The sequence below is a fragment of the Dryobates pubescens genome, chromosome 18, assembly GCF_014839835.1.
Source record: "Dryobates pubescens isolate bDryPub1 chromosome 18, bDryPub1.pri, whole genome shotgun sequence".
In the NCBI taxonomy this organism is placed as follows: Eukaryota; Metazoa; Chordata; class Aves; order Piciformes; family Picidae; genus Dryobates; species Dryobates pubescens.
In genome coordinates this window covers 5,557,351-5,584,555 of record NC_071629.1, presented here as the reverse complement: position 1 = coordinate 5,584,555, position 27,205 = coordinate 5,557,351, and the positions used below count along the sequence as shown (strand labels likewise).

The window sequence follows — 27,205 nt, the reverse complement described above, 5'->3', positions numbered from 1 at the left end:
CCCATTATAAAGGTGTGCCCAGATATATCTGAGCTGGGCCATGTCCTTTATCCCATCTTCCTGTCCCATACCTGCCGGTTCAGAAACACGCAGTACTGTCCCCAGCGCTGCCTGCCATCCGCCTGCCCCACCGCCCCCGGTCCTCCCCAGGTAGGGTTTGGTGTCCACGGGGGGACAAAGCAAAGGGAGACCGCCTGCCTTGTCTCATTGTCGCCTGGCCCCGAGCGCCCACCGGGCCCGTTCCCGCACCGTCAGACACCGGCCTCGGCCCAGAGGACCCCCGGTGCCCGCTCCGGAAGGGGTCAGGGGCGCCGCTCCCGAGCGCGCGAAGCCGCGGCCGGCCCCGCACGTGCGCACGCTCGCGCCCTCGGGAACGCGCCCGCTCCGCCCCCCTGCACCCCTCCGCGCCAAGAGGGTGGCGCGCGCCGCCGCGTGCAGGCTGCGCGTGAGCTGCCCTCGGGAGCGCGCGGGGAGCCGCTAGCAGCTGGGGCGCCTGCAGCAGCGGGGGCCGGGCGCGGTTGCTAGGCGACGGCGCCCGGGCGGCGGCGTTGGCCCGGCTAAGGCGCAGGCAGGGATGAGGTGGAGGCAGCGGCCCCCGGGCCCCCGCCGGCGCTGAGCGCCCCCCTTCTCCTCCCGCACCTTCCCCATCCCGTTCCGCCCTGGCTTTGCTCCTCCACCATCCCCCTCTTCTCCTCCTCTCCCCTCGCTCCGGCCTGCCCTTCCCCCTCCATGAGGCGGGAGCGGCTGGAGTGGGGCCCGTGCCGCGGCCGCGCCGAGCCCCGCCGACCATCGCTTCTCCGCTGCCAGAGCCCGCAGGGAGCCGCGGGCGGCATCTGCAGCGACTACAGCGGGTGAGGCCCCAGCTGGGGGAAAGGGGGTGGTGAGGGAGGGCGAGGGGTGGCCCGGGGTGGGGGCGTCAGCGTAGCGCCCTGGGGGAGCCCCCTCCTCCCCGTCTCCCCTCCCCTCCTCTCTGTCAGGCGGCGGCGGGGCCTGCGCGCTGGGAGGGGCCGGTAGGACGCCCCCTGCCGCCCCGCCGGGCGCTCTCCAGGCCTGGCAGCAGCCGAGGCGCGGCCTGCTGCCGCCCCCCGGCCTGCCTCCGTGGTGGGGGGCCGCCGCCTCTCCCGGCACCCCCGGGGTGTCCCCGCCGCCCTGCGCGCACGGGGAGGGGCGGCGGCTCGGTCCGGTGTCTGCTTCCACCCGGCTTGGCCGCTGTCCTTGGCGTGCCGCGGCCCGCCCCGCATCAGGTGCTGCCTGGGCAGGGGGGCGCGGGGCTTTCTCGGCGACCCGGCGTCGTTGTTCTTGCAGCTGCCGGCAGGAGCCTGCTTTGGGGGCAGGAGGCTCCTGTGGCAGGGCGGTTGAAATGGCCTAGGCAGTTGGGTACGGAGTCGGGAAATTCGCCTGGTTTCACTTGGGAATTGTAAGTGCCAAGGAGGGATTGGGAAGGCTGCTTCGGCACGCTGTTTAAGAAGGTGTGTCGCATCTGAAGATGCGCAGGGTAGCAAGAAACTCGCATGCTTTTGTTAAAAAGCAAGGTGGCGAGATAAGGACATCACTTTTGTAGTGGGTACCTGATGATCACCACTAGCATCCTTCCATTTTGCGTTGTAGAGCAAATGCGAATAAGGATCCGGTGGCTCACTGCAGTGTACATGAGGTTCGAGGTACTGATCCGTTCATTCAAAAATGCTGTGTTTCTTAGCTCTCTGCTTTTCTGATTGTCATTTAGTCCTTTGGAGATGATATTTCACAAAAACTCTGTATATCCTCCACAAGTTAGCAAACAGGACCATTGAATCGAAAGCTATGTTGTGTCTTCTTAAGTTGGGAGAAGTGGATCTAAATGAATTTGTTTTATTGGGATACATGTGATACTTTTAAAAGTCTTTCAGTGGCTGGCATGTGTCTGTCATAAATGGGAAGTGGGAATGGAATAATAAAACACTGATTATTTATGGACTTCCATTGTACATACCAGTAGTTCTGAGTGCCTGGGAGTGTGCAGAATTCCAGATCTCTTTTGCATGGTTCTGTTTATTGGAATGGCTGTGCCTGTCAAGCAGTCACTTTTATATAGGGGGTATCCTTTATTGATGAGATGTGTCTGTTGCTTAGCTGATGTTATAAATGGGTTATGGTATGTAGAACGGGAAGGTGTATTTCAGGAGCGTAGCTAATGCCACTTTTAAAATTATCTTTGCTTCTTGCTGGAGAAATGGGTTAGTGGGAATGTCAAGGTCATCCTCAAATTGAGAACAGTTTAACTTCATTGGAATATGCCTTTTCTTTTTCACTGTCACGTACTTGCCGTCCGTGCTTCACTGTCCATGTATCAGTCCTGTGGCTGTTGGCATTTTCTGGACCTCTGATCCGTTTGTCTTCTGAACTGATCCAATGCTTAGTGAATTTCAACAGAGCAAGCTGCATATCTTCCCCAGTCACTCTCATTTGAATGGCCTCTTTAAGATGTATTTTAAACAAAGACAATTCAAACAGTTCAGGTAGAGTGGAAACAAAAGGTGTTAAGAGGGTGAATGGATACGAATGATGCTTTATATGCAGATGAACTAACTAGTAAGAAAGTAAATTCTGTCAGCTGCTTTGAATGAGGTAAGTTCTGGTTTTATGCTCTTTGATCTTTCTGGATGTCTTTTCCAATGCAAATTATTCCATTGTAGCCAGCTATAGGTTTTGGCTTTCCTAGCCCCTTCGAGGTTGCAATTGATATGCCTTTTTGTTAAACACTTATGGTTCCACAATAGATTTGTGGATAACAGAAATAATCCAAATTACTTCTGTCATTGGCACTCTGTTACTGTTTATATCAAGAGCAGAAGCATGGGAGCTTTTAGGAATTAGGCAGGCAGCAGCTAAGCTCATCTGGAAGGAAGAATACTATGGCCACCTTTACAGGTCTAGGCTTTCAGATACCATAATACATGGTATTGTGTTTGCTATATCTTAGATTTAGGAGGTATATTTGGAAGTGCAGAGCTAAGCAGTATAGCATCCAGTATAGCATCCCCTGAGATGCAGTTTTATTGTTCTGAGGTGAACAATTTATTCATCAGATTGGCCAGAATAAGAAAAACTCTTCATTATCTTGCAGTTTTGGTTGACATATGTATGTTCTGTCTGTATTTAAAACAAGTAGTTCAGCTAAGTGACTTTGAGTTTTAAAGGTAGCTATTGTATTTCATCTTCTTACATGAGTTATTTTTGACATTGCTTCCTGGCAGAGCAGGTTGAATCACGATGTCAAACTAAAACCTGGGCTGTATGTTGTTTGTTGTGGGCCTCTTGTGGAATGGCATTGGGATATCGTGGTGCAATGTAACTGAAGGCTTTTACAAATGCTAGCATAGGCCAAGGAGCTTGTTGGTTTCATTGTGGGAAAGGAGCTCTTCTATGTCAACTGTCAGTCTGTCTAGACAATCTCCTCATCAAGATTAATATCTCTGCTGATCATCTGAGTCAACTTCTGTTTCCGTTGCCTGGCTCGGAGTGCTGCGCTAGGGACAGAGTATTAACCTGGGGCTAAAGCCACGAGTTTAGACTCCAATTACTTTTGGTAAGGACATCTACAAGAAATTTAACATGCATGTTCCTTTAAGGAGTGCACAGACACCTCAGCCTAATCACATAAAGTCAACATTAATTCTGAGAATTCTAAACTAACCCCTCCTCCCCCCATTTTTTTTTAACCCACTAATTTCATATCCTTTGTCAAGTCACTCTCTTTTCTGATATCTGGGTTGTCCTTATTTGAAAACCAAACAAAAAAAAACCAACCAAAATAACCCTCCACACCAAATAAACCTCCTCTCTCACATACAGATCTTGCTTTAGACAGGGAGAGATGAAATTGCTGGAGCAGGGGGATTTGCTGTTTTCATCTTGGAAAGCAAAGCAGTAGGCTTTTTCTCTTGTCTTCTTGAAGATGACTTCCCAGCTTCTTCACCTTGGAAATGAGCAATGTTGTCATGATAAGAATAAAAGAATGGATGATCTTTGAGGTCTCTTCCAACCTTGGTGATACTGTGATTAGGAACTGGTTTGAACTGGACTCCAGGAAGTCATCCAGTCCAACGCCTTGCTCAAAGCAGACCCATTTAGCAATGGACTGACTTAGGTTTTGTGAAAGCAAGATAAGAGGTCTGAAAATCTGAAGTCATAAGATGCCTTGGAGTGCCTCTTGCTGCTTTCCTTGCTTACTGAGCAAGGTGTCTCCCTGCTCCTGGCATATTTTTTTTCAGCAGCTTCTAAAGTGGTTGGTTGAGCTTATCAGAAAGCCTGTGGCCTAGCAGCTGGGTGCCTCCAGCCTCTTGTGGGATGGCACAGCATGTGAGCATCCACCCAGGGTATTGAGACCTTTAGAAGCAGAATTACCTGTTGGGTTTCAGGTTTTTCAAATATTGCTTGGAGATTTTTAGTTACAGAAATGTTTGATTTGGGTTTGATTTAGTGTTTTAAATATCCAGTTACAAGATTAGAATTAGTGTAAGACAAGATGCATCACATCCTTGATGTGTCTTTGACTTAGCTGCAATTACAGTTTGTTATTTCTTTTTCCCTTCCCAGACCATTAATGAGTCATTTAGCTCTACAGAGTAGATAATACCAGTGTGTTGCTTTGGTTTCAGACCTGAATACATGATCTCATTTTGCAAGGTACTGCTTACACTTGGTCTTTTAAGGGATTATGCTCCTGCTCCTGCTCTACCTAATGTCGCTTGGAGTGTAAATGCTTTGCTTTGGCAGGGACCAACAGCCTTCCTGAGTAGCAGCAATGCTAACACTAAGTGCTTATGAATATTAGAAAGGGAAAAGTAGTGGAAAGAGGTACTGTGTTATTGTTGGAGCACCTTTTTTCTGAGTCTGTATTTACTGTCTACTTTTTCTGTCTTAGGAAGTATGGTTGAATACCTAATGCAGCAGAAATACTTCATTTCCTTCCCTTCAGAGGTCTAGCCTCTGCTTTACACTTGTCTTGTGCCCTTCCTTCTATGTCAAGAAATCAGTTAACTCCATGCCTGAGTCTTAAGAAACAGCTAAAATGCCACATACCTATTTAGAATCCAAACTGTATCATCCATCCTGCCACTTTGAATTCATGAGTGTGAACAAATGAATAAAGTTTGAGGTAAGATGCTTAAATTCTACGCTCCCTCTGCATTTCTCTTCAGTTCACACTTGATTTGTAGTTGACTCCTTCATGAGCAATTTCAAGTCCTCTGTGTGACATGCTAGACACAGCTTGCTTTTATGTATAGTCTAAATACTGGTATCAGTGATCATGCAAAGCATTTACTGGAATTAATACAAAGCACCTCAGTCACTGAGGTACCAGAAGTTGTTGCAGAAGAGCAACAACTGTGTGACTTCAGCTTCTGCAGGATTTGTGAAGGAAGAACTCCTGTTTCTCTTTTCTAAATTGGTCTGTGAAATGCATCAAGTGATGCAGTGGGAGATTGAGAATTTCTGTGTATATATAGGGGCATATCTGTCTATCTATGTTTGTGTATGTGGTGGGGGTTTTTTTCCATCACATCATCTGTGTAGACACAACACATACAGGAACAAAAAGGCAGAGATCAGCAAGGTAAAGCTTAGTGGTATTTCTAAAGCCATTGCTAATTCTATGTGTTGTTGTGTATGGATTCCTCAAACTCAGACCTCTCTGCACAGCTGAACCTCTTCTACCATTACAAGTGTTCCCTCAGAATTTGCTAAGAAGAATATCCCCTTCAAGGTTGGGTGGTGATGATGATTACATTCATCTTCACTGGTGAGTCAACGCTGAAAATCATCTCTGCTCCTTGCCTCTGTAACAGAAGTGTGCTACATCACATTCCTTATTGTTCTGCTCCAGAGGTGGATGAGAGACAGATGCAGAAACAGAAGTGGCAATTTTGCTTTGCTTTTAAAATGCTACCACCAGGATTGAATTAGAAAGGAGGAAGCCTCTAAATAAAAGTTCCTACTAACATTACCAGCAGGCTATTTGCAATTGCAGTTTCAATATTAATTTTGAGGGCAAGATGTTCACTACTGGTGTTACTTGCTAGTGCTTTACTTTAAACTTAGTATGTATCAGTGTTTTATCTCAGAGAAGTCAGTATGAGTAGAAAAAGCAACATATTGTTGCTTGTTGTTGTTCTGAGTTTGGCTTGATGAAAGACTATACAATATTGGCCTTTAGACTGGTATGAATTTAAGGTTCCTCTCTCCTTCACAATGACGGTGTTGAAACTTCCCATTAATGTGTTGAGACTGACATTGCAGTGAAGTAAGAAAAATCCATTAAATTGAATTAAAATGCTGTCATTTCTGTGGCTCTAATTAGCAAGGGACTAAAAATCCCTGATTTGCCATTTTAAGGCTTTTGTTAAAAGTTGTTTGACTTAGTGCTTGCTTTGGGAATACTGATTGTGCCTGTCTCTACATGTATAAATGAGCTGCAGAACATTGGGTTGGACCCTGTCTGCAAGAAGAGGGAAGTAAGTTGCTTGAGTTTATTACATAAAAAATGAACATTTGTTCATTTTAAGTATCTTAAAATAAGAGCATGCCTTTTAAGTTAGGAAGAAGGGATTGGCCATTGGAGTGTGCTGCCCAGGGAGGCGGTGGGGTCCCTGTCCCTGGAGGTGTTTGGCAGAGGCTTGGATGTGGCACTTGAAGCCATGGTTTAGTTAGTCATGAAGTCTTGAGTGACAGGTTGGACTTGATGATCTCTGAGGTCTTTTCCAACCTTACTGATTTTATGATTCTAAGATTCCTTGCTCCTCAGCAAGCAGAATACTCTAAGCGATGTTATTGCCAGATATTTACATCAAAAGCTAGATCTGTCTACAACTCCCTGAAGGGTGGTTGTAGCCAGGAGGAGGTTGGTGTCTTCCCCCAGGCAACTAGCACCAGAACGAGAGGACACAGTCTCAAGCTGCACCAGGGGAAGTTTAGGCTGGAGGTGAGGGGAAGTTCTTCCCAGAGAGAGTTGTTAGCCGTTGGAATGTGCTGCCCAGGGAGGTGGTGGAGTCACCATCCCTGGAGGTGTTCAAGAGGGGATTGGACATGGCACTTGGTGCCACGGTTTAGTAGTCATGAGGTGTTGGGTGACAGGTTGGACTTGATGATCTTTGAGGTCTCTTCCAACATTATTGATTCGATGATTCTGTGATACTTTTATCTCAATTAAAGCCTGTTATACTCGCCTTCCTTCACTGGGTGACTTGGAACTACTTTGACTTTTTGATTAAAGCTGTGTCAGAACACATCTGCCAGTGATTTGATGCTTATATGAGTGCTGTTAAACCTCTTAGAATAGCCTCACTGAAACTCTGTAAAATACAGTTTAACAAAGAATAAAAAGGCAGAATTCTTTGTTCCAGGTGCTGCTAGACAAATTCAGAGTGCTTGTTGACATTACTGAGAGGTGCACTCGAAGCTGTGACTACAGATGATGAATATTGCATTTTTGCAAAAGCATAGCAGTTTGGAGTCCCTTTAATTCAGAATTTGCCAGCTTAGAAAAGGAAGTTTTTGTGCAAAGCTTATTTTATCCTCTGTTCCTACGGTTTTGCAACACTTGACACAGCGAAAGAAAAATTAAGTAAGCTAAGCTGCCGCATTTGTTGCGTGCTGAAAATAACTCGCTCTAAGGTTCAAATAATCAGTTTGTGGATAGGATAGGATAGACTAGCATAGACTAGGATAGGATAGACTAGCATAGACTAGGATAGGATAGGATAGACTAGCATAGACTAGGATAGGATAGGATAGACTAGCATAGACTAGGGTAGGATAGGATAGACTAGCATAGAATAGGGTAGGATAGAATAGGATAGAATAAACCAGGTTGGAAGAGACCTTCAAGATCATCGTGTCCAACCTATCATCCAACACCACCTAATCAACTAAACCATGCAACCAAGCACCCTATCAAGTTTCCTCCTGAACACCTCCAATGACGGTGACTCCACCACCTCCCCAGGCAGCCCATTGCAATGGGCAATCACTCTCTCTGTGTAGAACTTTTTCCTAACCTCCAGCCTAAACTTCTCCTGGCACAGTTTGAGACTGTGTCCTCTTGTTCTGGTGTTGGTTGCCTGGGAGAAGAGACCAACCCCCACCTGTCTACAACCTCCCTTCAGGTAGTTGTAGAAAGCAATAAGGTCACCCCTGAGTCTCCTCTTCTCCAGGCTAAGCAACCCCAGCTCCCTCAGCCTCTCCTCATAGGGCCTGTGTTCCAAACCCCTCACCAACTTTGTTGCCCTTCTCTGGACACCTTCCAGCAACTCAACATCCTTCCTAAACTGGGGGGCCCAAAACTGGACACAGGACTCAAGGTGTGGCCTAACCAGTGCTGAGCACAGGGGCAGAAAGTGTTAGTGAAAGTGAAAGTGGTTTAATTCCTGTTGAACCACAGGGTTTGTATTGTTATGGCATGCGTGTGTAAACTGTAATGTATTCCTGTTCTCTCTCTTTAAAATGATGATAAATGTGGAAGCCTTGCGGTTCAAGGTGTAGAAAGGCGCAGCCCAAACACGACAAATCACCAAGCCTTTTCCTTTGTGTTGAGGACAAAAGATAATTGCACCTAATGTCATGCAGCACAACTCTTCCCTTTTTAAATATTTTTATAATCTGTTCCAAAATACCCAGATGTTAATTTTAGGATATTTTCTGCTTTCCTTTAGTTGTGAATCTGCCCCAGCAGATGTGTACCACCTAAGTGTATAATTACAATGGGGAAAAAAAGCTACCGTTTTTATTTGTGACTCATAGGCTTTGTCAGCTTCAAGTGCTTCTTTCTCGGGAGAGAAAATAGTTCACTACCTCAGAAAATATTCAAAGCGGCAAGTGGTAATGTGTAGTATCTGTGCTGCTCCCTGAAATAAGAAAGCAGCAATAAAGCTGTCTTGCGTGCCGTGAAAACACCGATGTTCTGCTGTGTCACTCTCTTAATGAGCGCTGTGGAGATGCGGTTTGCAAGGTAAAGAACGGGCTAATCCAAACGCCAGAGCCATCAGCGCACCTCGAGCTGTTCTCTCTTTGTGACCCCCGGCGATAGCTACTGCCTGACAGATCGTGTTTTGTCACATTCCTGAAGACTTGTGCAATGCATTTCGGATTGTTTTGTTGCGTTGGGGGTTTATTGTAATGCCTGTCAATTGGCAATTAGTCGTGTGTTAGGGAAGTTTGTAAAGAGCACGATTATGTGCTTACTCTGAGAAGGTGTCTGTAGAGTAACCACTAGTCTGTGCTGCAGCACACCGCAGCGTTGGAGATTCTCTGGTGTGTTTAGGTTGTGTCTCTGAACATGAAGTCTTCTTTGGAGACTTCTTTTTGCCTCTGCTCATATTGTTTCCATGGTTTTAGACTCTTAATCTGCTGGAACGAGTCCAGAGAAGGGCAGCGAAGATGGTGAGGGGTTTGGAACACAAGCCCTAGGAGGAGAGACTCAGGGAGCTGGGGTTGCTTAGCCTGGAGGAGACTCAGGGGTGACCTTATTACTCTCTACAACTACTTGAAGGGAGGTGGTAGACAGGCAGATGTTGGTCTCTTCTCCCAGGCAGCCAGTACCAGAGCAAGAGGACACAGCCTCAGGCTGCGCTGGGGAGGTTTAGGCTGGATGTTAGGAAGAAGTTCTATACAGAGAGAGTGATTGCCCGTTGGAATGGGCTGCCTGGGGAGGTGGTGGAGGCGCCATCATTGAAGGTATTCAGGAGGAGACTTGATGGGGTGCTTGGTTGCATGGTTTAGTTGTTTAGGTGGTGTTGGATTGGTTGATGAGTTGGACGCGATGATCTTGAAGGTCTCTTCCAACCTGGTTTATTCTATGTATTCTATGATCAGTATGTGTGTAACCAGGAAGGTGTCAGCTTTTGTGATGGTAAGCTTACACCCTCTCTACACTGTAATCATGAGACACAGGTGTAGTAGGTATGTAGTGTACCAGTCCTACCTGCCCTAATTGTGAAGATGCTGGAATGCGTTTCATTCATTCATGTGATGTAGAATAAGTAACCTGGGATCATAGTTCGTGTTGAAGTCCATGTTGCTACGATTTGGTTGCTTTTATTGCCTGAGCCAGTTCCATGACAATCAGTTTGGTTATATGTCTCTGTGTATTCCAGTCAGCTGATGATGATGTAGAAATGGCCACAGCACTCAAAGACTTGGCTGTTGTTTAGAAGAGCATTCTTCCAGAAAGATGCCTCTTGTTGTAATACCTGTCTTCCAGGTAAGACTCCATACAGAGGAGCATGCTGATGATAAGTTAGTGGAGAGTAAAGAGAGCTGCTGAGACAATAAAATTGATGCAGAAGCCATGGAGGGAATATTTTCATTTTCTTAAAAAGATGCCAGTTTTTTTCTATTCTTGTGAAGAGGTTTATTCAACATCTGAAGAAACACATAAGGATACATTTGCAATGCTTATTCTTCACTGTACACATGGAACTCCCTTGGGTGCTGGGATTCAGATTTTAGTTTTGGTTTCATAGAGTGTTATTAAGAAAATGGAGTCACTTATTAACTGCATGTATCTCAAAACCAGGCAAGGGAAACCAAGCAATCCCCTCTCTCTTTAGAATAAATGCTGTGGAATCATTGTCATATGTGTTTATTATTCAGATGAGAAAGACATTTCAGAAGGTAATTGGCTTGGGGTGTTTTGGTTTGTTTTTCTTTTGCATTTTAGTATCTGCAGTGAGAGAAAACAAAACTGCTTAAAAATTGATGGAAGGAGTTCATCCAATATTGTCCATGTAAAGTTTGTTCCTTTTAGAAGATGTGTGCATTGTATAATTGCTCTTTTGAAGGGCATGGCTCAGAGCACATTGAGATGGTGGAAAGATTGTGTGATAGTTGTTCAGTCCAGTCTTCCACTCTGTTTTCCTCAGTTCTTTTGGTCTTGAGCAGAGTGTTTCTTGCATCAGCTCTTTACTATTCATTGTCATTTGAATAGTCATTTCCAAGTGGGCTTTGTAAATAGTACAGGCCTTTATTCCTGAGCAGGCATTTTCCTTCTGATTGAATACCAACAAAATTAAACAGATGCTTTCCAGTTTGGTCCTTTTGGAACGAAATATAGATAAGGTTGCCTCTTTCCTCTGAATCACATTATCAATTCTACTAGTCAGTCGTGACTGTGCTGGAAGAGGTGTTTAGTAAGAAAACTTGGTTGCTTAGCAATGAATGTCGTGAGAATTAAATGTTAAAGCTGCAGTGTGTGTATTCCTGAGTTATAATATCTTCAAGCCAGAAACTGCTAACAGCTTTCTGTTCTCTCCTGAAGTGTGTGTGTGTTCGTATTCTGTTGTCTTTGGAGGGAATGTAACTCATCCCAAGCAAAACAGGAAAATTCCAGGGAGGCAGCCTCCTTGTTTATGATCTGTGAGATGAGCTTTTCTATTTTTGTGAAACTTTTGAGGTATACTGACTCATTTCTCCAGCTTGCAGCTATCAGCAAAATCAAGTGTTAGTCAAATTATTTATGTGGTGGTGGGTTTTTAAATGTTTGCTCTGGTTTTGCTTGTAAATGGGGGGGTTTAAAATGTAGTCCATTCAGGAGTATGCTAACTCCTTAACACATGGTTTGGTAGTCATGAGGTCTTGGGTGACAGGTTGGGCTTGATGGTCTTTGAGGTCTTTTCCACCCTTATTGATTCTGTGATCTGTACTGCCTTTAAAAACTGCGCAGAATAAGCAGTAAGGAAACCCAAAAAATGGAAAACCATCTGCAAGGTTGGTTCTGTAAACTGATTATTAGGTAGTTTGTGTGTGTATGCATGTAAGGGCAAAGTGAGAATGAGGACAATAGGATAACAGAGAATTCTCAAAGGATCACCTATGGCTTCCATAAAAAGAGCTCAACTAAGATCCCCATGGGCAAAGGCTGCCTGAAAGCTGTCATTTTATTCTGCTTAGATAAGATACAGCTCTTCCCTGGGCCTTTCATGTATTTGAGGTGCTTAACTGGAACTCAGAAATAAACTGAGACTAAATACAGTTTCAGTCATCGAGTGGTACAGAGCAGGGACCTCAGCCTTCTAACAACAGGGCATCTCAGCCATTTCAGAGTTGTATTGATTGAGTATCGATCACTGCCATTGCCAAAGGCAGTAACCCACAGGCTTGTTAGATCGAACCACTGACCGACTGAAAAGAGATCTGTAGGGATCCTGGGCTTCAGGACAGGATTGCAGATTTATTAAACCAAAACAAACACCACCACCACTTGCAATGTGAGGATAAGCAGTAGCCAGTTTCTGTAGCTGTACCTTTACTCACCGTGAGAAGCTGCCTTGCTCAGGCACAGGGATCCGGATCATAGTACATCGACATTGCTAACTATGGGGCTGGAGATAGTTCCAACAGTGTACAGAACAGACTCTTTAGGGCTGTGAAGAAATGAGGGAAAGCCCATAGCACTGTTTTTTTGCAGCTAAAGGATGATAGTACAAGTCTGATGTCTAATCTAGAGGGTATCAAGAAGGTTGCTGTGTTAAAGTAGTGGTAGCTGCTGCTGTTCTCTCTTGCTCAGTTCTTCATTCTGTTATATTTGCTGATTTAGGAGAAACACAACACTCCTCCTTCCCTAGGTGCCCTCTCTCAGTGGTGACTGGGGAGACAACCTTTTGTATATTTTTGGTGGTTTGGTTTCTTGCATGCTGGGTCAGGAGCACCAAAGCAATGAGATGACCCTCACTGTCTGAGAATAACCTTATGCATTTGGGAACCAATCCTGCAATGTTCTCAATCTGTGGTTGCAGTGGAACAGTTAAGTTGTACAGATGGAGCAAATAGCTAAGGGTGGAGAGGCTTTGGTGCAAGCTGACTTGTTTTCTAGGAGCTCTCTGTGCAAAAGTACAGGGTCACAGAGATGGTCTCTGGAGATTGTCTGCCTCATTTTCTGTCAGCGTGGCAGCTGATGCTAAACCTGATTATCTGTTTGACAAAAATTGCCTCTCCAGGAGTTTTCTTTGTGTGCTGGGTGTGTAAAGAACGTGGAGGACACACTCCTTACTTGCCCAGAAGTTATGATGCCTACATATTGTGGGGGTTTTGTGGACAACCTGTGGACAGCCCTGGCAAAAATGCCTATAGTTGGTACAGAGAGGAGCTTTTGACTTCTAGTGCTTTCCTCAAAAGATCCCAGATGGCCATGAAGAGATTTTTGTAAAGCACTGACTTGGTTTTTAAGTAGTTTGAGGCTAATAGAGATTTATTTCTTTCTGAGCAGATTCTTGGTGCCCATCTCAACTATTTGAAAGGTAACGGTAATCACTACGTCACAGACCAGATACTTTCCACTGCTATGCAAGAGAGGGATGAGACAGCTAAAATTTCCCTACTTAGTGGCTTTCAACCAAAGCCTGACATGAATGAAAAAAAAAAAAAAAGGCAAAAAAACTCCCAAGATGAGTCATAAAAGTGGGTGTTTCCACAGAGTGAGCTTTCACAACAGATTCACCAATCTATCAGTAGCAACCAAAGAGTAGTAAACCACAGCAGAGGGCTGGCAGAGAGCAGTCCTAGAGAGACAGTGCTCCTTTCTAACACGGGCTGTGCCTGAGCTGCTTTCTTCATTACTGCTACAGAAGTGAGTATGCCAGCAGCAGTGACAGAAATTGTGCTTAGAATTAAATGTCTTTGGTCATATTTAAACTATTTTTTTTTAGTTCAGGATTACTTAGAAGGTCTTTTCCAACCTGGTTAATTCTATTTCTCTCCTATCCTATCCTTCTCTCCTATCCTATCCTTCTCTCCTATCCTATCCTTCTCTCCTATCCTATCCTTCTCTCCTATCCTATCCTATCCTTCTCTCCTATCCTATCCTATCCTTCTCTCCTATCCTATCCTTCTCTCCTATCCTATCCTTCTCTCCTATCCTATCCTTCTCTCCTGTCCTTCTCTCCTCTCCTGTCCTCCTCTCCTCTCCTGTCCTCCTCTCCTCTCCTCTCCTGTCCTCCTCTCCTCTCCTGTCCTCCTCTCCTCTCCTGTCCTCCTCTCCTCTCCTGTCCTCCTCTCCTCTCCTGTCCTCCTCTCCTCTCCTGTCCTCCTCCCCTCTCCTCTCCTCCTCCCCTCCCCTCTCCTTCTATCCTCCCCTCCCCTCTCCTTCTATCCTCCCCTCCCCTCTCCTTCTATCCTCCCCTCCCCTCTCCTTCTATCCTCCCCTCCCCTCTCCTTCTATCCTCCCCTCCCCTCTCCTTCTATCCTCCCCTCCCCTCTCCTTCTATCCTCCCCTCCCCTCTCCTTCTATCCTCCCCTCCCCTCTCCTTCTATCCTCCCCTCCCCTCTCCTTCTATCCTCCCCTCCCCTCTCCTTCTATCCTCCCCTCCCCTCTCCTTCTATCCTCCCCTCCCCTCTCCTTCTATCCTCCCCTCCCCTCTCCTTCTATCCTCCCCTCCCCTCTCCTTCTATCCTCCCCTCCCCTCTCCTTCTATCCTCCCCTCCCCTCTCCTTCTATCCTCCCCTCCCCTCTCCTTCTATCCTATCCTAGATCTGACTATGACCAAACTGTCTTCCTGTTAAAATGAGATCTTATGTTCAGGGAAGGACAGATTACTTTCATGGTAAATAGCTACATCATGATAAACAACAGAAAATTAGAGATGTAGAATTAGGAAAGTGCAAGAAAATGTTGAAGTCAGCTTATGCACCCATAAAATATATTCATTTTCTGCTGAGAAAAGGGGGAAAAAACTAAGAGCAAAACTTGGATGGTTGTAATTTGCAAACCCAAAAAAGCTAAAAAGAATTAAATATCTAAATTCTATGATTCCTGTCAAAAATAAGTCATAGTATCTGGGTGAGTCCAGTTAGTTTAGTTTCCAGTTGGGGAAGAACATACTTTGCTTACAGTTAAAATCAATATTTAGTTATTTTTTTATAAGACCTCTAAAACTGGGCTTGAGTGGCTTGCTTCTGGAAAAGAACTCTTTTGAAGTCAAATCAAGTGAAATCTGAAAACTTAACCTCCTTTCTCTTCATCATACTTTTCAAGGCTGTTTCCAGTCTCAAGAACCTTTGGCTGATCCATTCTTTAGAGCTTTCCACCGGCAGAGGGGGCAGGAATATTTACTAGAGGTGAAAAACCAGGCATGCTATGATTGACAAAAGCCAAGAACGTTCTTGTGACCTTTGGGGGGGAAAAAGAAGGGAGATCTTTATACCTGGCCCAACACCATCAGGCTGTTCTTTGTCTAGTGCCAAAGCAGTAGGGTTGTACATCTGAAAAAGTGAGTCTTGTTGCAGGTTGCTGTTCCTCAGTTGCAGTATTCTGTGAGCTGAGGATGCAGTGTGTGTTGATAACCTGGGGTTTAAAATCTATGATCACCTTTTAAAATCCTTTGTTTCAGTTTTGGCAAGGTACAAGGTTATGTATGAGACCTAATTAAAAGCCATTCCATCCTAAAATGATTAATACCATCTACATTGGCGAGCACTTGGCTTGTCAATATACTGCTGTAAGTGCTGTGTGAGAGAACATCCCCTCCAATGAAAACAGCATTGTAATAACAAGGCTATGACAGTATTTAATATTATGCAATCCAAAAGTATCCCTCTAAAGAGCAGCAGCTATCTGAGTCTTGCCTAATCTGAGTCTGACCTCAGCCTAACTAATCAACAGCAGAGTTTCTGTTAAAATGCAAGGAAACTGTGTTTGTATTCCACATTGCATAAAGGACTTAGAATATGGTTCTTCTTTCTTAGAACTTGTGTTGGTTGACAAAGCTTGGGCCTTAAGGGTTGCTGGTGGTGTTTTAAGGCACAGTTTAGAAGGATTGATTTCCAAATGGAACTAGGCTTTTGAGCAGCCCTCTCTGCAGTGTGTGTTTGTGTTGGCATGCATGTGCATCCCAGCAAGGGCATGAGCAAGTGAGAGAATGACATCTGACACTGTTTGGAGGCAGCCAGCACCAAACAAGAGGACACAGTTTCAAGCTGTGCCAGGGGAAGTTTAGGCTGGAGGTGAGGAGAGAGTTCCCTCCTCACCTCACAGAGAGAGTTGTTAGCCATTGGAATGTGCTGCCCAGGGAGGTGGTGGAGTCGCTGTTCAAAAAGGGGTTGGACGTGGCACTTGGTGCCATGGTTTAGTAGTCATGAGTGGTGGGTGACAGGTTGGACTTGATGATCTCTGAGGTCTCTTCCAACCTTACTGATTCTATAATTCCATGATTTTGGGACCGTTAATGGTTATCAATCAGGCTAGACACCTTTGCTGTGTGCTTTTCATGCTTTAGAACCATCAAATTGTAGCAGAAAATCGTAGATTCATAGAATGGCTTGGATTGGAAGGGACCTGCAAAGCTCATCCAGTCCAACCCCCCTGCTGTCAGCAGGGACATCCTCCACTGGAGCAGGTTGCTCAGAGCCTTGTCAAGCCTGACCTTGAAGAGCTCCAGAGGTGGGGCCTAAACTACTTCCCTGGGCAACCTGTTGCAGTGTTCCAGCAAGATCATGGTGCGGATCTTGTTCCTAACATCCAATCTCCTCTCATTTCAAACCGTTGCTCCTTGTCCTGTCAGTGCAGACCTTTGCAAACAGTCCCTCTGCAGCCTTCTTGTAGTCTTTTCAGGTACTGGCAGGTCACTATTAGGTCTCCATGGAGCCTTCTTTTCTGCAGGCTGAATAACCCCAGCTCCTAGCAGAGGTGTTACAGCCTTGTCATCATTTTTAAGGCCCTTCTCTGGACCAGCTCCATCAGGTTCATGTCCTTCCTGTGTTGAGTGCTCCAGAGCTGGATGCAGTCCTGCAGGTGAGGTCTTGGCCGGAGCGAGCAGAATAAAGTGGCAGAATCACCTCTCTTGATCTGCTGGCCACACTGTGGCTGCTCATTTCATCAAAAGAAATTTTACCTCAGACTGTGCTTGACTCAAGAACCAGGACTATATTTTAGAATATTTTTTGTAATTCTAAACCTTTTTTTTTCCCCCTCACTATAGATTTAATAATGGGAGTAAATTCCCTCTTAGCCTCTCTAAAGACGTCACAAGCGATTTGAGCAGAATGTGGAAGATCTTTATGCCCAAAGGGAACAAAGCACACAAATCAATGTTCAATCTAAGACATTTACCTTAAAATGTGTGAGCACACATATTCTTAAAATATGTACCTGTAGTAGGTAGGTACTTTGCAGTGTCACTGAAAGTGTGGGTTGATGTGCATTGTGTTCCAGCTTGTATCTGCCCTCTCTACCGGTACGTAAAATTGCCACAGCCAAGTGAGCTACATAAGCAGAGATCATAAATCAAGAGTGCAGTCTTGCAGAATGTTAGTTTTGGCCAGTTTAAGGTAATCACTGTGCAAATGTTTCACAGATTCATAATCTCTGTTTCACTTTGGGACAATTTCATGGGGTTGTTGGTGTTGGGCCAATAGGGGCCTGTCTTGGAGATCCTTTGACATTTTTTATCACCCTCTTAGACCTGTTGTTCTCTGAAACAGTCCCACAGGGAACAGAAAGCCACCATTTCATGTAAGGAAGTAGTCAGGGAAGAAGGCTTTCTGGGATGAGTGGTCTCTCAGGGGCTATGCTTTTCAGCATCTTGCTACCGAAAAATGAAAGGGAAGTGAAAACTTGGAATGAGTAAACTCTGACTGATGTGCATGCTGGTGGCTCTTTCATTTTCCTTTTGTGGCTTCTGCTTTGTCAAGTGTCTGTACTATTTTGCAGGGTGTGTGGGGGAAATAGTGCAGGGTAGGTTTTTGATTTTAAAGATACTTTTAGTAAGGTTTTGGGGCTTATATTGAATTGAATTGAATTAATCAGGTTGGAAAAGACCTTCAAGATCATCAAGTCCAACCTATCACCCAACACCATCTGATCAACTAAACCATGGCACCAAGTGCCTCATCCAGGCTCTTCTTAAACACCTCCAGTGATGGTGACTCCACCACCTCCCTGGGCAGCACATCCCAATGGCCAATCTCTCTTTCTGGGAAGAATTTCTTCCTAACATGTTGTTTATTTTACATCACTGAATTAATATATTCATGGAAGTCAGCATCTCCATTACTATTCTCTTGATTTCAGTATCAACTTCACTCTGTAGAGCAGTTTAAAAGAAGAAAAATCAAATAAATAATAGAATGAGCAATGTCAGAGATGCTCTTCTTCTAGCTGCACTAGACACAACTTTCTCCCCCAGACAGCTTCCAACACTTATTTTTAGTCCCTAGACTTGGCATTGCTGTCCATCAAAAGAGATGCCCCGCTGTACATTGAGGGAGTGTTTCTCCTGTTATTTGTTGGTTTGGTAGACCACAGTAATTGAAGAAGAGCCACCCTGGTCTCTTGGGGGAGATGGGAATCCTGTGTTGAAAAAGCTTTTAAGCACAAGTGTATTTGATATTGTCCTCTATATAAATAATTCATGGACTTGGTAGAGTGCTTACGCTCTTTTGAGGAAATTTGTCTCTTCTTTTAATGATTACTCATAGCCTGAAGGAGTGGAAGAGACGTGAGAGGAGATGAAAAAGGAGCCTGGAAGAGATCTAGGTTTATTATTAGGTACACTAGTGACCAACCCCTCAAAAGCATGAGTTTTATTTCTGATTTTGTTTTTTTTTGGGGGGGTGGTTTTGTAACTCTTCTTTGGATGCATGAGTTGCTTATTAGGAAGGGACAGCTTTGACCAACCTCTGTTCCAGTGCCAAAGTCGTGCCTGTGTTGTATCACAAAACAGGAATCATGGGAAAGAGCTTTTCATGCATCCAGGGCTTGTATCTGCAGCATTTGTCAGAGCACAAAGGCAACTGCTATGGGTGTACATTTCAAAGCGGTATTGGAAAACTGGTGTCAGTGCTAGGTGCTTCTTGTGTCATTGCTGTTTAAACCCAGGATCGTGCTTGTGCCTCTTTGGACCACATTTTTGCTGGCAGAAGTCTCTGCAGTGGGTGTAGCTTTAACACTGTGCTCTTTCAGAGGTTTAGCACCTTTTCTTCCAGTCTTCTTTTTGTCTGTGAAAGAGGTGACTTTAAGAAAAACAAGATTTATCAAAAATGAGAAAGTGGATTTGAAATAACTGGATGGCTTCTTCCAGTCTGTTACCTCATTTGTTACTCCTTACCCTGGATCCTGCATTACAGTATCACAGTATCACTAAGGTTGGAAGAGACCTCAAAGATCATCGAGTCCAACCTGTCACCACAGACCTCGTGACAAGACCATGGCACCAAGTGCCACATCCAATCCCCTGTTGAACACCTCCAGTGATGGTGACTCCACCACCTCCCTGGGCAGCACATTCCAATGATGAATGACTCTCTCCATGAAGAACTTTCTCCTCACCTCCAGCCTAATCCTCCCCTGGCGCAGCCTGAGACTGTGTCCCTTTGTTCTGGTGATGGTTGCTAGAGAGAAGAGACCAACCCCTTCCTGGCTACAACCACCTTTCAGGTAGTTGTAGAGAGCAATGAGGTCACCCCTGAGCCCTGAGGTCTTTTCCAGCCTTATTGATTCTATGCTGCATAGAACTTTTGTGCATCTTGTCATTGACCTTTCCATGCAGCAGCCAGCTGGCAGCCAGCTTAACTGGTCAGTTCTGATAGTAAACCCTGACTGGTTTACTATCCAAACTGCCTATTACTTACTACTACCTGAAATGGTTCGTGTTCAATTTCAGCAGTCTGAAACCACACAGAGCCCTTCCTCTTGCAGGCAGGCTGTTCCTGCAGCAGAAGGCTGTAAAGACAGGTTTCTAGTCAAAGAGTGCTGGCTCAGCCTTTTCTGGTTTATTATCTTTAAGCATTAGTGAGCTACTTCATTAATTCTGTCTGAGTTTATTGTGTGAGAAGTGTAATCTTTATTTTACACACAGAGCAACTAGGGGAGGGACCGAGAGTTTTAATTCCTGATGAGAGAGACAACATAATTACATGCTTTATTATGATCCCTCTTTTTTTAACCCAGAAATGTGAACGACTGGGGACCTCTGCTGACTTGTAAACAAAATCATTGCAGTTGAATAGTTCATAGAATTTGTCAAAAGCTAATGGTTTGCTTTATTTTTCTGTGGCTTTTTGATTGTTTGTTTGGTTTGTTGTTTGTTTTTTGTTTTAAAGGAACTTCATGTTGGTGTTGTTTATGCCAGAACATAGTAAGCAAGACAAATTAACTCCCACCTCGTGGAAACTTCTGCTTGGCTAACACGATGCAAGTGAGTGTGAATTCCAGGTGGCTTTGGAAATGAAAGAGAAGTGAGCTCTCTGGCTGGAAGCTGAACGTGATGACGGCCTGGTCTATGGTAGGAAAGCTGAAAATGGAGAAGAGGCGCTCCAGAGAAGACAGAAACGTGGAACAAGATGCTGGGGAATGCAGTGCTGAATCTGAGGAATGGACGAGCTCAGAAAGTGAGCCTGAGCAGCCCTACTTCAGAAGCAGCTGTAGCAATACTCAGTGGAGAGACAAGGAGGTTTCCACTAAACCACATCGGCCACTCTGTCGGTCTCCTTGTTTGGATCGCCCAAGCTTTTCGCAGAGCAGTATCACACAAGACTTGAAGCTAGACGAATGCAAACCAAATTTGGACAAGGAATACCAAGCTAAAATGGATTTTGCTTTAAAGCTTGGGTATGCAGGAGATCAGATCCAGGCTGTACTGAATAAATTGGGAGCAGATGCACTCATCAATGATGTTCTGGCAGAGCTTGTGAGACTTGGCAACAAAAGTGAATCGGAGGGACAAAGCAGTGCCAGCAGTACCACTAGCACTCTGGTGCCAAGAGGCCCTTGCCCAAAGGAAATAGCAAGCCCTGAACTGTCACTTGAAGATGAAGTTGTGGATAACAGTGATAACTTGAGGCCAATTGTCATTGATGGAAGCAACGTGGCTATGAGGTAGGTCTCCCTGTCACACCATTTGAAAAGAATAAGTCACTGAAATACACAGGAGAAAACCCAGGCTTGGTGGCAAAGTCATTTTAAGTCATGTAGTATATCTACACTGATAATACACCTTTTTTATGGCCTCTTTAGCCCAGGCTTTAATTATGCTGTTAATCCTTCAGATCTAATCTCTATTCCAGTTTCCCTCTCCCCCTTTTCCTACCTGTGTAGTCTATTGTGTTCTCTGTCTATCTGCTTATTTATTATTCAGGCCTTCCTGAACTGTTTCCTGAGAGGGTTTAAAACCTGACCCTTTAGTTTTCTTTCTTTGGTAAATCAAGATAGGTTCACTTGTTAACACTAATTAAGATTCTTAGTAAAGATTCTCCTTAGTTTCTATCAAACCTTTGAAGAATTAGCATTTTTCTTGCAGGACCATCTTAAGCTATTGTAAAAATGATTCCCTTTTACCTTGGTGCTGTTTTAGACCCCTGTGTGTTTCACAGAACACAGTTTTGATGGGAGCAGGGCTTAAACCATTTTGAGAGCATTACTCTGTCCTTTAAAAAGCCCTCATAAAAAATGCAGAATATTTAGTATTAGAGAAATGGTGGTGGTGGTTTTTCTCTCAGTCAGGATGTTTAAAAGCACCTATCACCCATTCCAGCCAGCATCACTCATTCTTTTTTGTGTTATTGATCACTTTTATAGTGCTATTTAAAGCAGGATCCCTAGCTGATCCTGCTTTTGGCAGGGGAGTTGGACTCAGTGATCTCTGGAGGTCCCTTCCAACCTCTCTAACATTCTGTCACTCTGTAAGCTCAGTTTATTGGGGAAAGTGATATTCTTTTCATTAGCTAATCTAATAAAATGAAGAAGTGGGAAAAATCCACATTTATTTGCTTTCAAGACAGTGGAATCTCACCATTTCTAGAGCTGCTGTAATCTTGTGGCTGAGTAGGGCTGGACCACTTTTTTCTTCCAATTTCATAAGCTGGTCTAATTAAAAGAATCAAAAGGTATACTCAGAAATACATTCCTTTATACTGGGCCTTGTGTAGAAACTCACTGAGGTACTTGTGCTTTCAGTCTCATTTCAAGATGAGGTCTGAGATGCTATGATGGGCTGGTGTTTTAGATAGAGAAGATTAGTGATTTATTTAATAACTTCACAGTCCTGGAATTTAGCTTAGTCATAGGTACTACAAACAAAGACTGCTAGTTACTAAATAAATCATGGAAGGTCATTCAGCACAATCCTCACCTTCAGAGAGGTAACAGAAGGCAGCACTAGCAGAATAAAAATCTAACACCACCCCCCCCCCCCCCCAAAAACCCACCACCACAATAACAGAAAACTAAACCCAAATGTAACTTTTGTCCTTGCTGTTTCCAAACCTTTTGCATGTTCTTCAGCCATGGGAACAAAGAAGGCTTTTCCTGTCGGGGAATTCAGCTAGCTGTTGACTGGTTTCTGGAAAAAGGCCACAAAGACATCACTGTGTTTGTGCCTGCGTGGAGAAAAGAACAGTCTCGACCTGATGCACCAATTACAGGTAAGAGGTCAAAGAAAATCTTTGGCCTTTTGGCTTTAAAAACATAAAAGTATTCCATTCATACACAACCATGTTGTCTCAAGAGGAGTGTGGCCAGCAGGTCAAGAGAGGTGATTCTTCCACTTTATTCTGCTCTTGTGAGACCCCCACCTCTAAGAGTGTGTCCAGTTCTGGTGTCCCCGTCATAAGAAGGACACAGAGCTCTTGGAGTGAGTCCAGAGGCCCCCTTGATGATCCAAGGGATGGAGCACCTCTGCTATGAGAATAGACTGAGGGAGCTTGGGGCTGTTTAGCCTAGAGAAGAGGAGACTCCAGGGGGACCTTAGAGCTGCCTTCCAATACCTGAAGGGATCCTACAGGAAGGTTGGAGAGGGACTTTTCATAAGGGTGTCAAGCAATAGGACAAGAGGAAATGGTTTGAAGCTGAGGGAGAGTAGGTTTAAACTGGATCTTGGGAAGAAGTTCTTCAGTACAAGGGTGGTGAGACTCTGGAACAGGCTGCCCAGGGAGGTTTTGGATGCCTCCTCCCTGGGGGTGTTCAAGGCCAGGTTGGATGAGGCCTTTGAGCAGCCAAATTTAGTGGAGAGGTGTCCCTGCCAGTGGCAGGGAGATTGGAGTAGATGACCTCTAAGATTCCTTCCAACCTAAGCCATTTTGTGATTCTCATGGGTGCTACAGACTGGGCTGTGGTTGTTATGTCCATTTGGAAACACAGCAGTTTCAGTGGTGAGGAAACATGCATTCAGCTGTCTGCACCTGGAAACAGTACTGGGGTTTTGTGACTCAGCTGGATCATTTCAATGCTTTGGAGAAGCAGCAGGCATATTTTCCTGTTAGCAAATATTGTTAAGCATACAGGAACTGACTGTTGGTTGCAGGGCAAGTATAAAGCACGGAATATCAGGCCAGGGACTCATTTAAGTAGGCTCACCATCAACACAGAAGGGGCAATATGTGTTTTGACCCATAGTACTTGCATTTTACTCCAGGCTAACAACAAGACTATTGTAAAACATAGTTCTTGGTGTGTTCAGGAAGACTGAGCAAAGACACATGGCTGCTTGTAAAGGAGTAGAGTGGTCATGAGGCTGCAATACTGAACCAGCACTTTGAAATAAAATGCCAGCCTGCATCTAGGTGCTTTTCAGTGATAAATGGGAGCTGTAGAGGAATGTAATTACAAACACGCTGCCAGCGAGAAGCTTCGCGTTTCAAAGGCCACACCTCCTCTTTTACAGCTGCTTTGAAAAGCTGCTCAACTCAACCTCTTTTGCAGACCAAGAAATCCTGCGGAAATTGGAGAAAGAAAAGATTCTTGTGTTCACCCCATCTCGAAGGGTTCAGGGAAGGAGAGTGGTTTGCTACGACGACCGATTCATAGTGAAACTGGCGTTCGACTCGGACGGCATCATCGTGTCCAACGACAACTACCGGGACCTGCAGAACGAGAAACCCGAGTGGAAGAAGTTCATCGAGGAGAGGCTGCTGATGTACTCTTTTGTGAATGACAAGTATGGGTTTGGTTGTTTCTTTTTTGTTCAGAGCCTAAGGAATTTGCTGATTCAGAGTCCTCGGTGAAAACTGAAAGTCGCTCTCCTGTTCCTTTCTCCTTAGATTTATGCCTCCTGATGACCCTTTAGGACGCCATGGTCCGAGCCTTGAGAATTTCTTAAGGAAAAGGCCAGTTATTCCTGAACATAAGAAACAACCGTGTCCTTATGGTAAGTGCCCAAGTCAGGTGGATGTGTCACATTCAGTGGCAGATGAAAGGAGCAATTAACTGATGACTTGTCATTAGCGGGGAGGGAAAAAAGAAAGAAGTCGTTTTTCATGCAGTGACAGAACAAGGGGCAGTGGTTTGAAATTAGAGAAGAGGAGATTTAGATTGGATGTTAGGAACAAGTTCTGCACCATGAGGCGGGGTGGAACACTGCAACAGGTTGTCCAGGGAGGTAGTTGAAGCCTCGTCCTTGGATATATTCAAGGTCAGGCTGGACAAGGCTCTGAATAGAATAGAATGGAATGGATTAGAATGGAATTAGGATAGGATAGAATAGGATAGAATAGAATAGAATAAGATAGAATTAACCAGGTTGGAAAAGATCTTTGAGATCAACCAGTCCAACCTATCATCCCACACTATCTAATCAGCTAAACCATGGCACCAACCTGCTCTAGTGGAGGATGTCCTTGCTGACTGCAGGGGGGTTGGACTAGATGAGCTTTGGGGGTCCCTTCCAACCCAGACCATTCTAGGATTCACGTTGCCATCCAAGCATTATAAATAGCCATTTTCATACCCTTCATACACATGTTGATAAAAGCTATATAGCAGAAAAAGCAGGATTGCCAGGTGTGCCTTGTGGGCAACACAGCTTTTCGCTGTTTTCTTCTGCTTTGTGTCGAGGGAAGGGGATTCATGACTACACCAACCATGTTAGAGCTGTTTGGTTTTATATAGCATTGTGTATCTTGTCAGCGTTGAAGTCATGAGCCAGTAGGAAGAAAACTGATGTATCTAGCTCTTGATGCACTGATATCCATGGATACAGGTAGCAGAATCTGTGACTGCCTGTATATACGATAGATATATTTAGATGTATATAATAGATAAAGATAGCTAGAAATAATTTGAGAAGTGGTGAAAAATACAAAGTTCAAAAGCTAGCAGCTGGTGTGTTTGATGAGCTTTTGGTTTGTTTAACCTTAAACCCACTTTTCTTCCAGGTAAAAAGTGCACCTATGGGCACAAATGTAAATATTACCACCCCGAACGGGCAAACCAGCCTCAAAGGTCAGTAGCGGATGAGCTTCGAATAAGTGCCAAATTATCTGCTGTGAAAACTATGAGTGAGGGAGCCTTGGCCAAATGTGGCACAGGGCCATCCAGCTCCAAAGGAGAAATCAGTTCTGAAGTGAAACGCATTGCCCCAAAACGCCAGTCAGATCCAAGCATTAGATCAGTAGCTGTGGAGCCTGAGGAAAAGTTGTCAGTAGCCCGGAAGTCCGAGGCCAGCTCTGTCCCGTCGCTGGTTTCTGCACTAAGTGTACCAACGCTCCCTCCACCAAAAAGCCATGCAGCTGGTGCATTAAATACGCGTTCTGCAAGCAGCCCGGTGCCAGGTTCCTCACAGTTCATGCATCAGAAATCCTCACTGGAACATATGTCCAGTGTGCAATATCCTCCTATACTAGTCACCAATAGCCATGGCACCTCAGTTAGCTATACTGACCAGTATCCCAAATACGAGTCCTTGGGGGACCATGGCTATTACTCCTTACTCAGTGATTTCTCCAACTTGAGCATAAGTAGTATCCGTAACACAGATTATTACGGGGCTGATATGGACCAGGGGATGTATTCTAGAAACTCAAGCCCCTGTCCTGACAGTTGCTTAAGCCATACGAGTAATGATTCTTATTCCTCTTACAATGACTTGTATCTGGGTGTAGCAGATGCCAGTCCAGAAGACAATGTGAAGATCCACAGACTGCCATCGCAAAATCGTCTTCAGCCTTTTTCCCATGGTTACCATGAAGCCTTAAATAGAGTTCAGAGTTACGGAACTGAAGAGCCTAAGCAATCCCTTCGCAAACAGTCAGTGTCCCACTTAGGGCTACACGCCCAGCATCCAGTTGTTGGAGCACGGTCCAGTTGTCCAGGAGAATACCCTGTGCCTCAAAACGTTCACCCATCAACTGCCCAGCCAAGCCGTGCCTTGGTCATGACGAGGATGGACAGCATCTCTGACTCACGGCTTTACGAGAGCAACCCCACGAGGCAGAGGAGACCACCTCTCTGTCGAGAGCAGCATGCTAGTTGGGACCCATTGCCATGTGCATCAGACTCCTACACTTACCACTCGTACCCATTGAGTAACAACCTCATGCAGCCGTGCTACGAGCCTGTCATGGTGAGAAGCATGCCTGAGAAGATGGAGCAGCTCTGGAGGAATCCCTGGATTGGGATATGCGGTGAGCCGCGGGAACCTCACGTCATCCCAGAACATCAGTATCAAACGTACAAGAACCTCTGCAATATTTTCCCTCCAAGCATTGTCCTTTCTGTGATGGAAAAGAATCCCCACATGACAGATGCACAACAGCTGGCAGCTATGATTGTTGCCAAATTGAGAACAGGGCGTTAAAGCATTGCAGCCTCCTCTGGGTAAGAGGCAGCTACGGCGTGTAGGACCCGCAGGACAACTCAAATGAAGGAGGAAGGGGGCCAATCCCTTGTAAATATTTTCTACCAAGTATCAAATCCTGTACACAGTAGCAATCATATATCTGCTGAGGCACTATCTTAAGAGTTGATTGTATTGTAAATTTCCAGATTTTCAACCTAGGGATTTTTAATGGTATTTTATAGGAAATGCATACCTTGCTGCATGGATAGCTCATTAAGAACTACGACGTCACATTCGGTGTTACTGAACAACTGTTAAGCAATTAGGTTGCATGTCTTAGTGTACACTTTTCAATTTGCTTACAAATACCTATTTGGCCTTTAAGGGATATGCTCTATACACACCCAGATGACTTGTAGGGCTTCAGCTTTGTCTTTCGACACTGCCTACCGGCATTGTGAAATAGGGACGAAAAAGTCAACCTGACAAAAATTCAAGTGCTCAAATTTGTCAAAAGGGGGAAAAAAAAAAAACCAACAACCCCCACCCTCAAAAAAAAAAACCCAAACCCCTGATTTCAGCTTTCAAGTGTCACTATTGTTGCTGGTACTTGAATTTCAAATCTGTTCCCCAGGAGGTTGAGTATCTATTGTCCAATACCTTGGCTCGGTCCAACAGAAGCCAAA

The 27,205-nt window shown here is 44.8% G+C and overlaps 1 protein-coding gene across 2 annotated transcripts; it reads left to right on the top strand.

The window, feature by feature from the left end:
* Positions 1-406: 406 nt before the first annotated feature.
* On the top strand, positions 407-27,043 carry ZC3H12B (zinc finger CCCH-type containing 12B). Of its 2 annotated transcripts, none has more exons than XM_054169686.1 (6): positions 407-851; positions 20,071-20,845; positions 22,250-22,389; positions 23,666-23,900; positions 24,004-24,110; positions 25,117-27,043. In XM_054169686.1, the coding sequence occupies exons 2-6, from the start codon at positions 20,235-20,237 to the stop codon at positions 26,535-26,537; spliced, it is 2,514 nt and encodes an 837-aa protein (XP_054025661.1). In that variant the 5' UTR covers positions 407-851; positions 20,071-20,234; the 3' UTR covers positions 26,538-27,043. The 2 variants fall into 2 exon arrangements, with proteins under 2 accessions (XP_054025661.1, XP_054025662.1); XM_054169687.1 differs by lacking the exon at positions 407-851 and adding an exon at positions 1,054-1,244.
* Positions 27,044-27,205: the final 162 nt, after the last annotated feature.

Coding starts and splice junctions, on each gene's coding strand:
- ZC3H12B (XM_054169686.1), top strand. CDS start 20,235: ATGACGGCCTGGTCTATGGTAGGAAAGCTGAAAATGGAGAAGAGGCGC. Junction 20,846..22,249: donor GGAAGCAACGTGGCTATGAG/GTAGGTCTCCCT, acceptor CATGTTCTTCAG/CCATGGGAACAAAGAAGGCT. Junction 23,901..24,003: donor TACTCTTTTGTGAATGACAA/GTATGGGTTTGG, acceptor CTTTCTCCTTAG/ATTTATGCCTCCTGATGACC.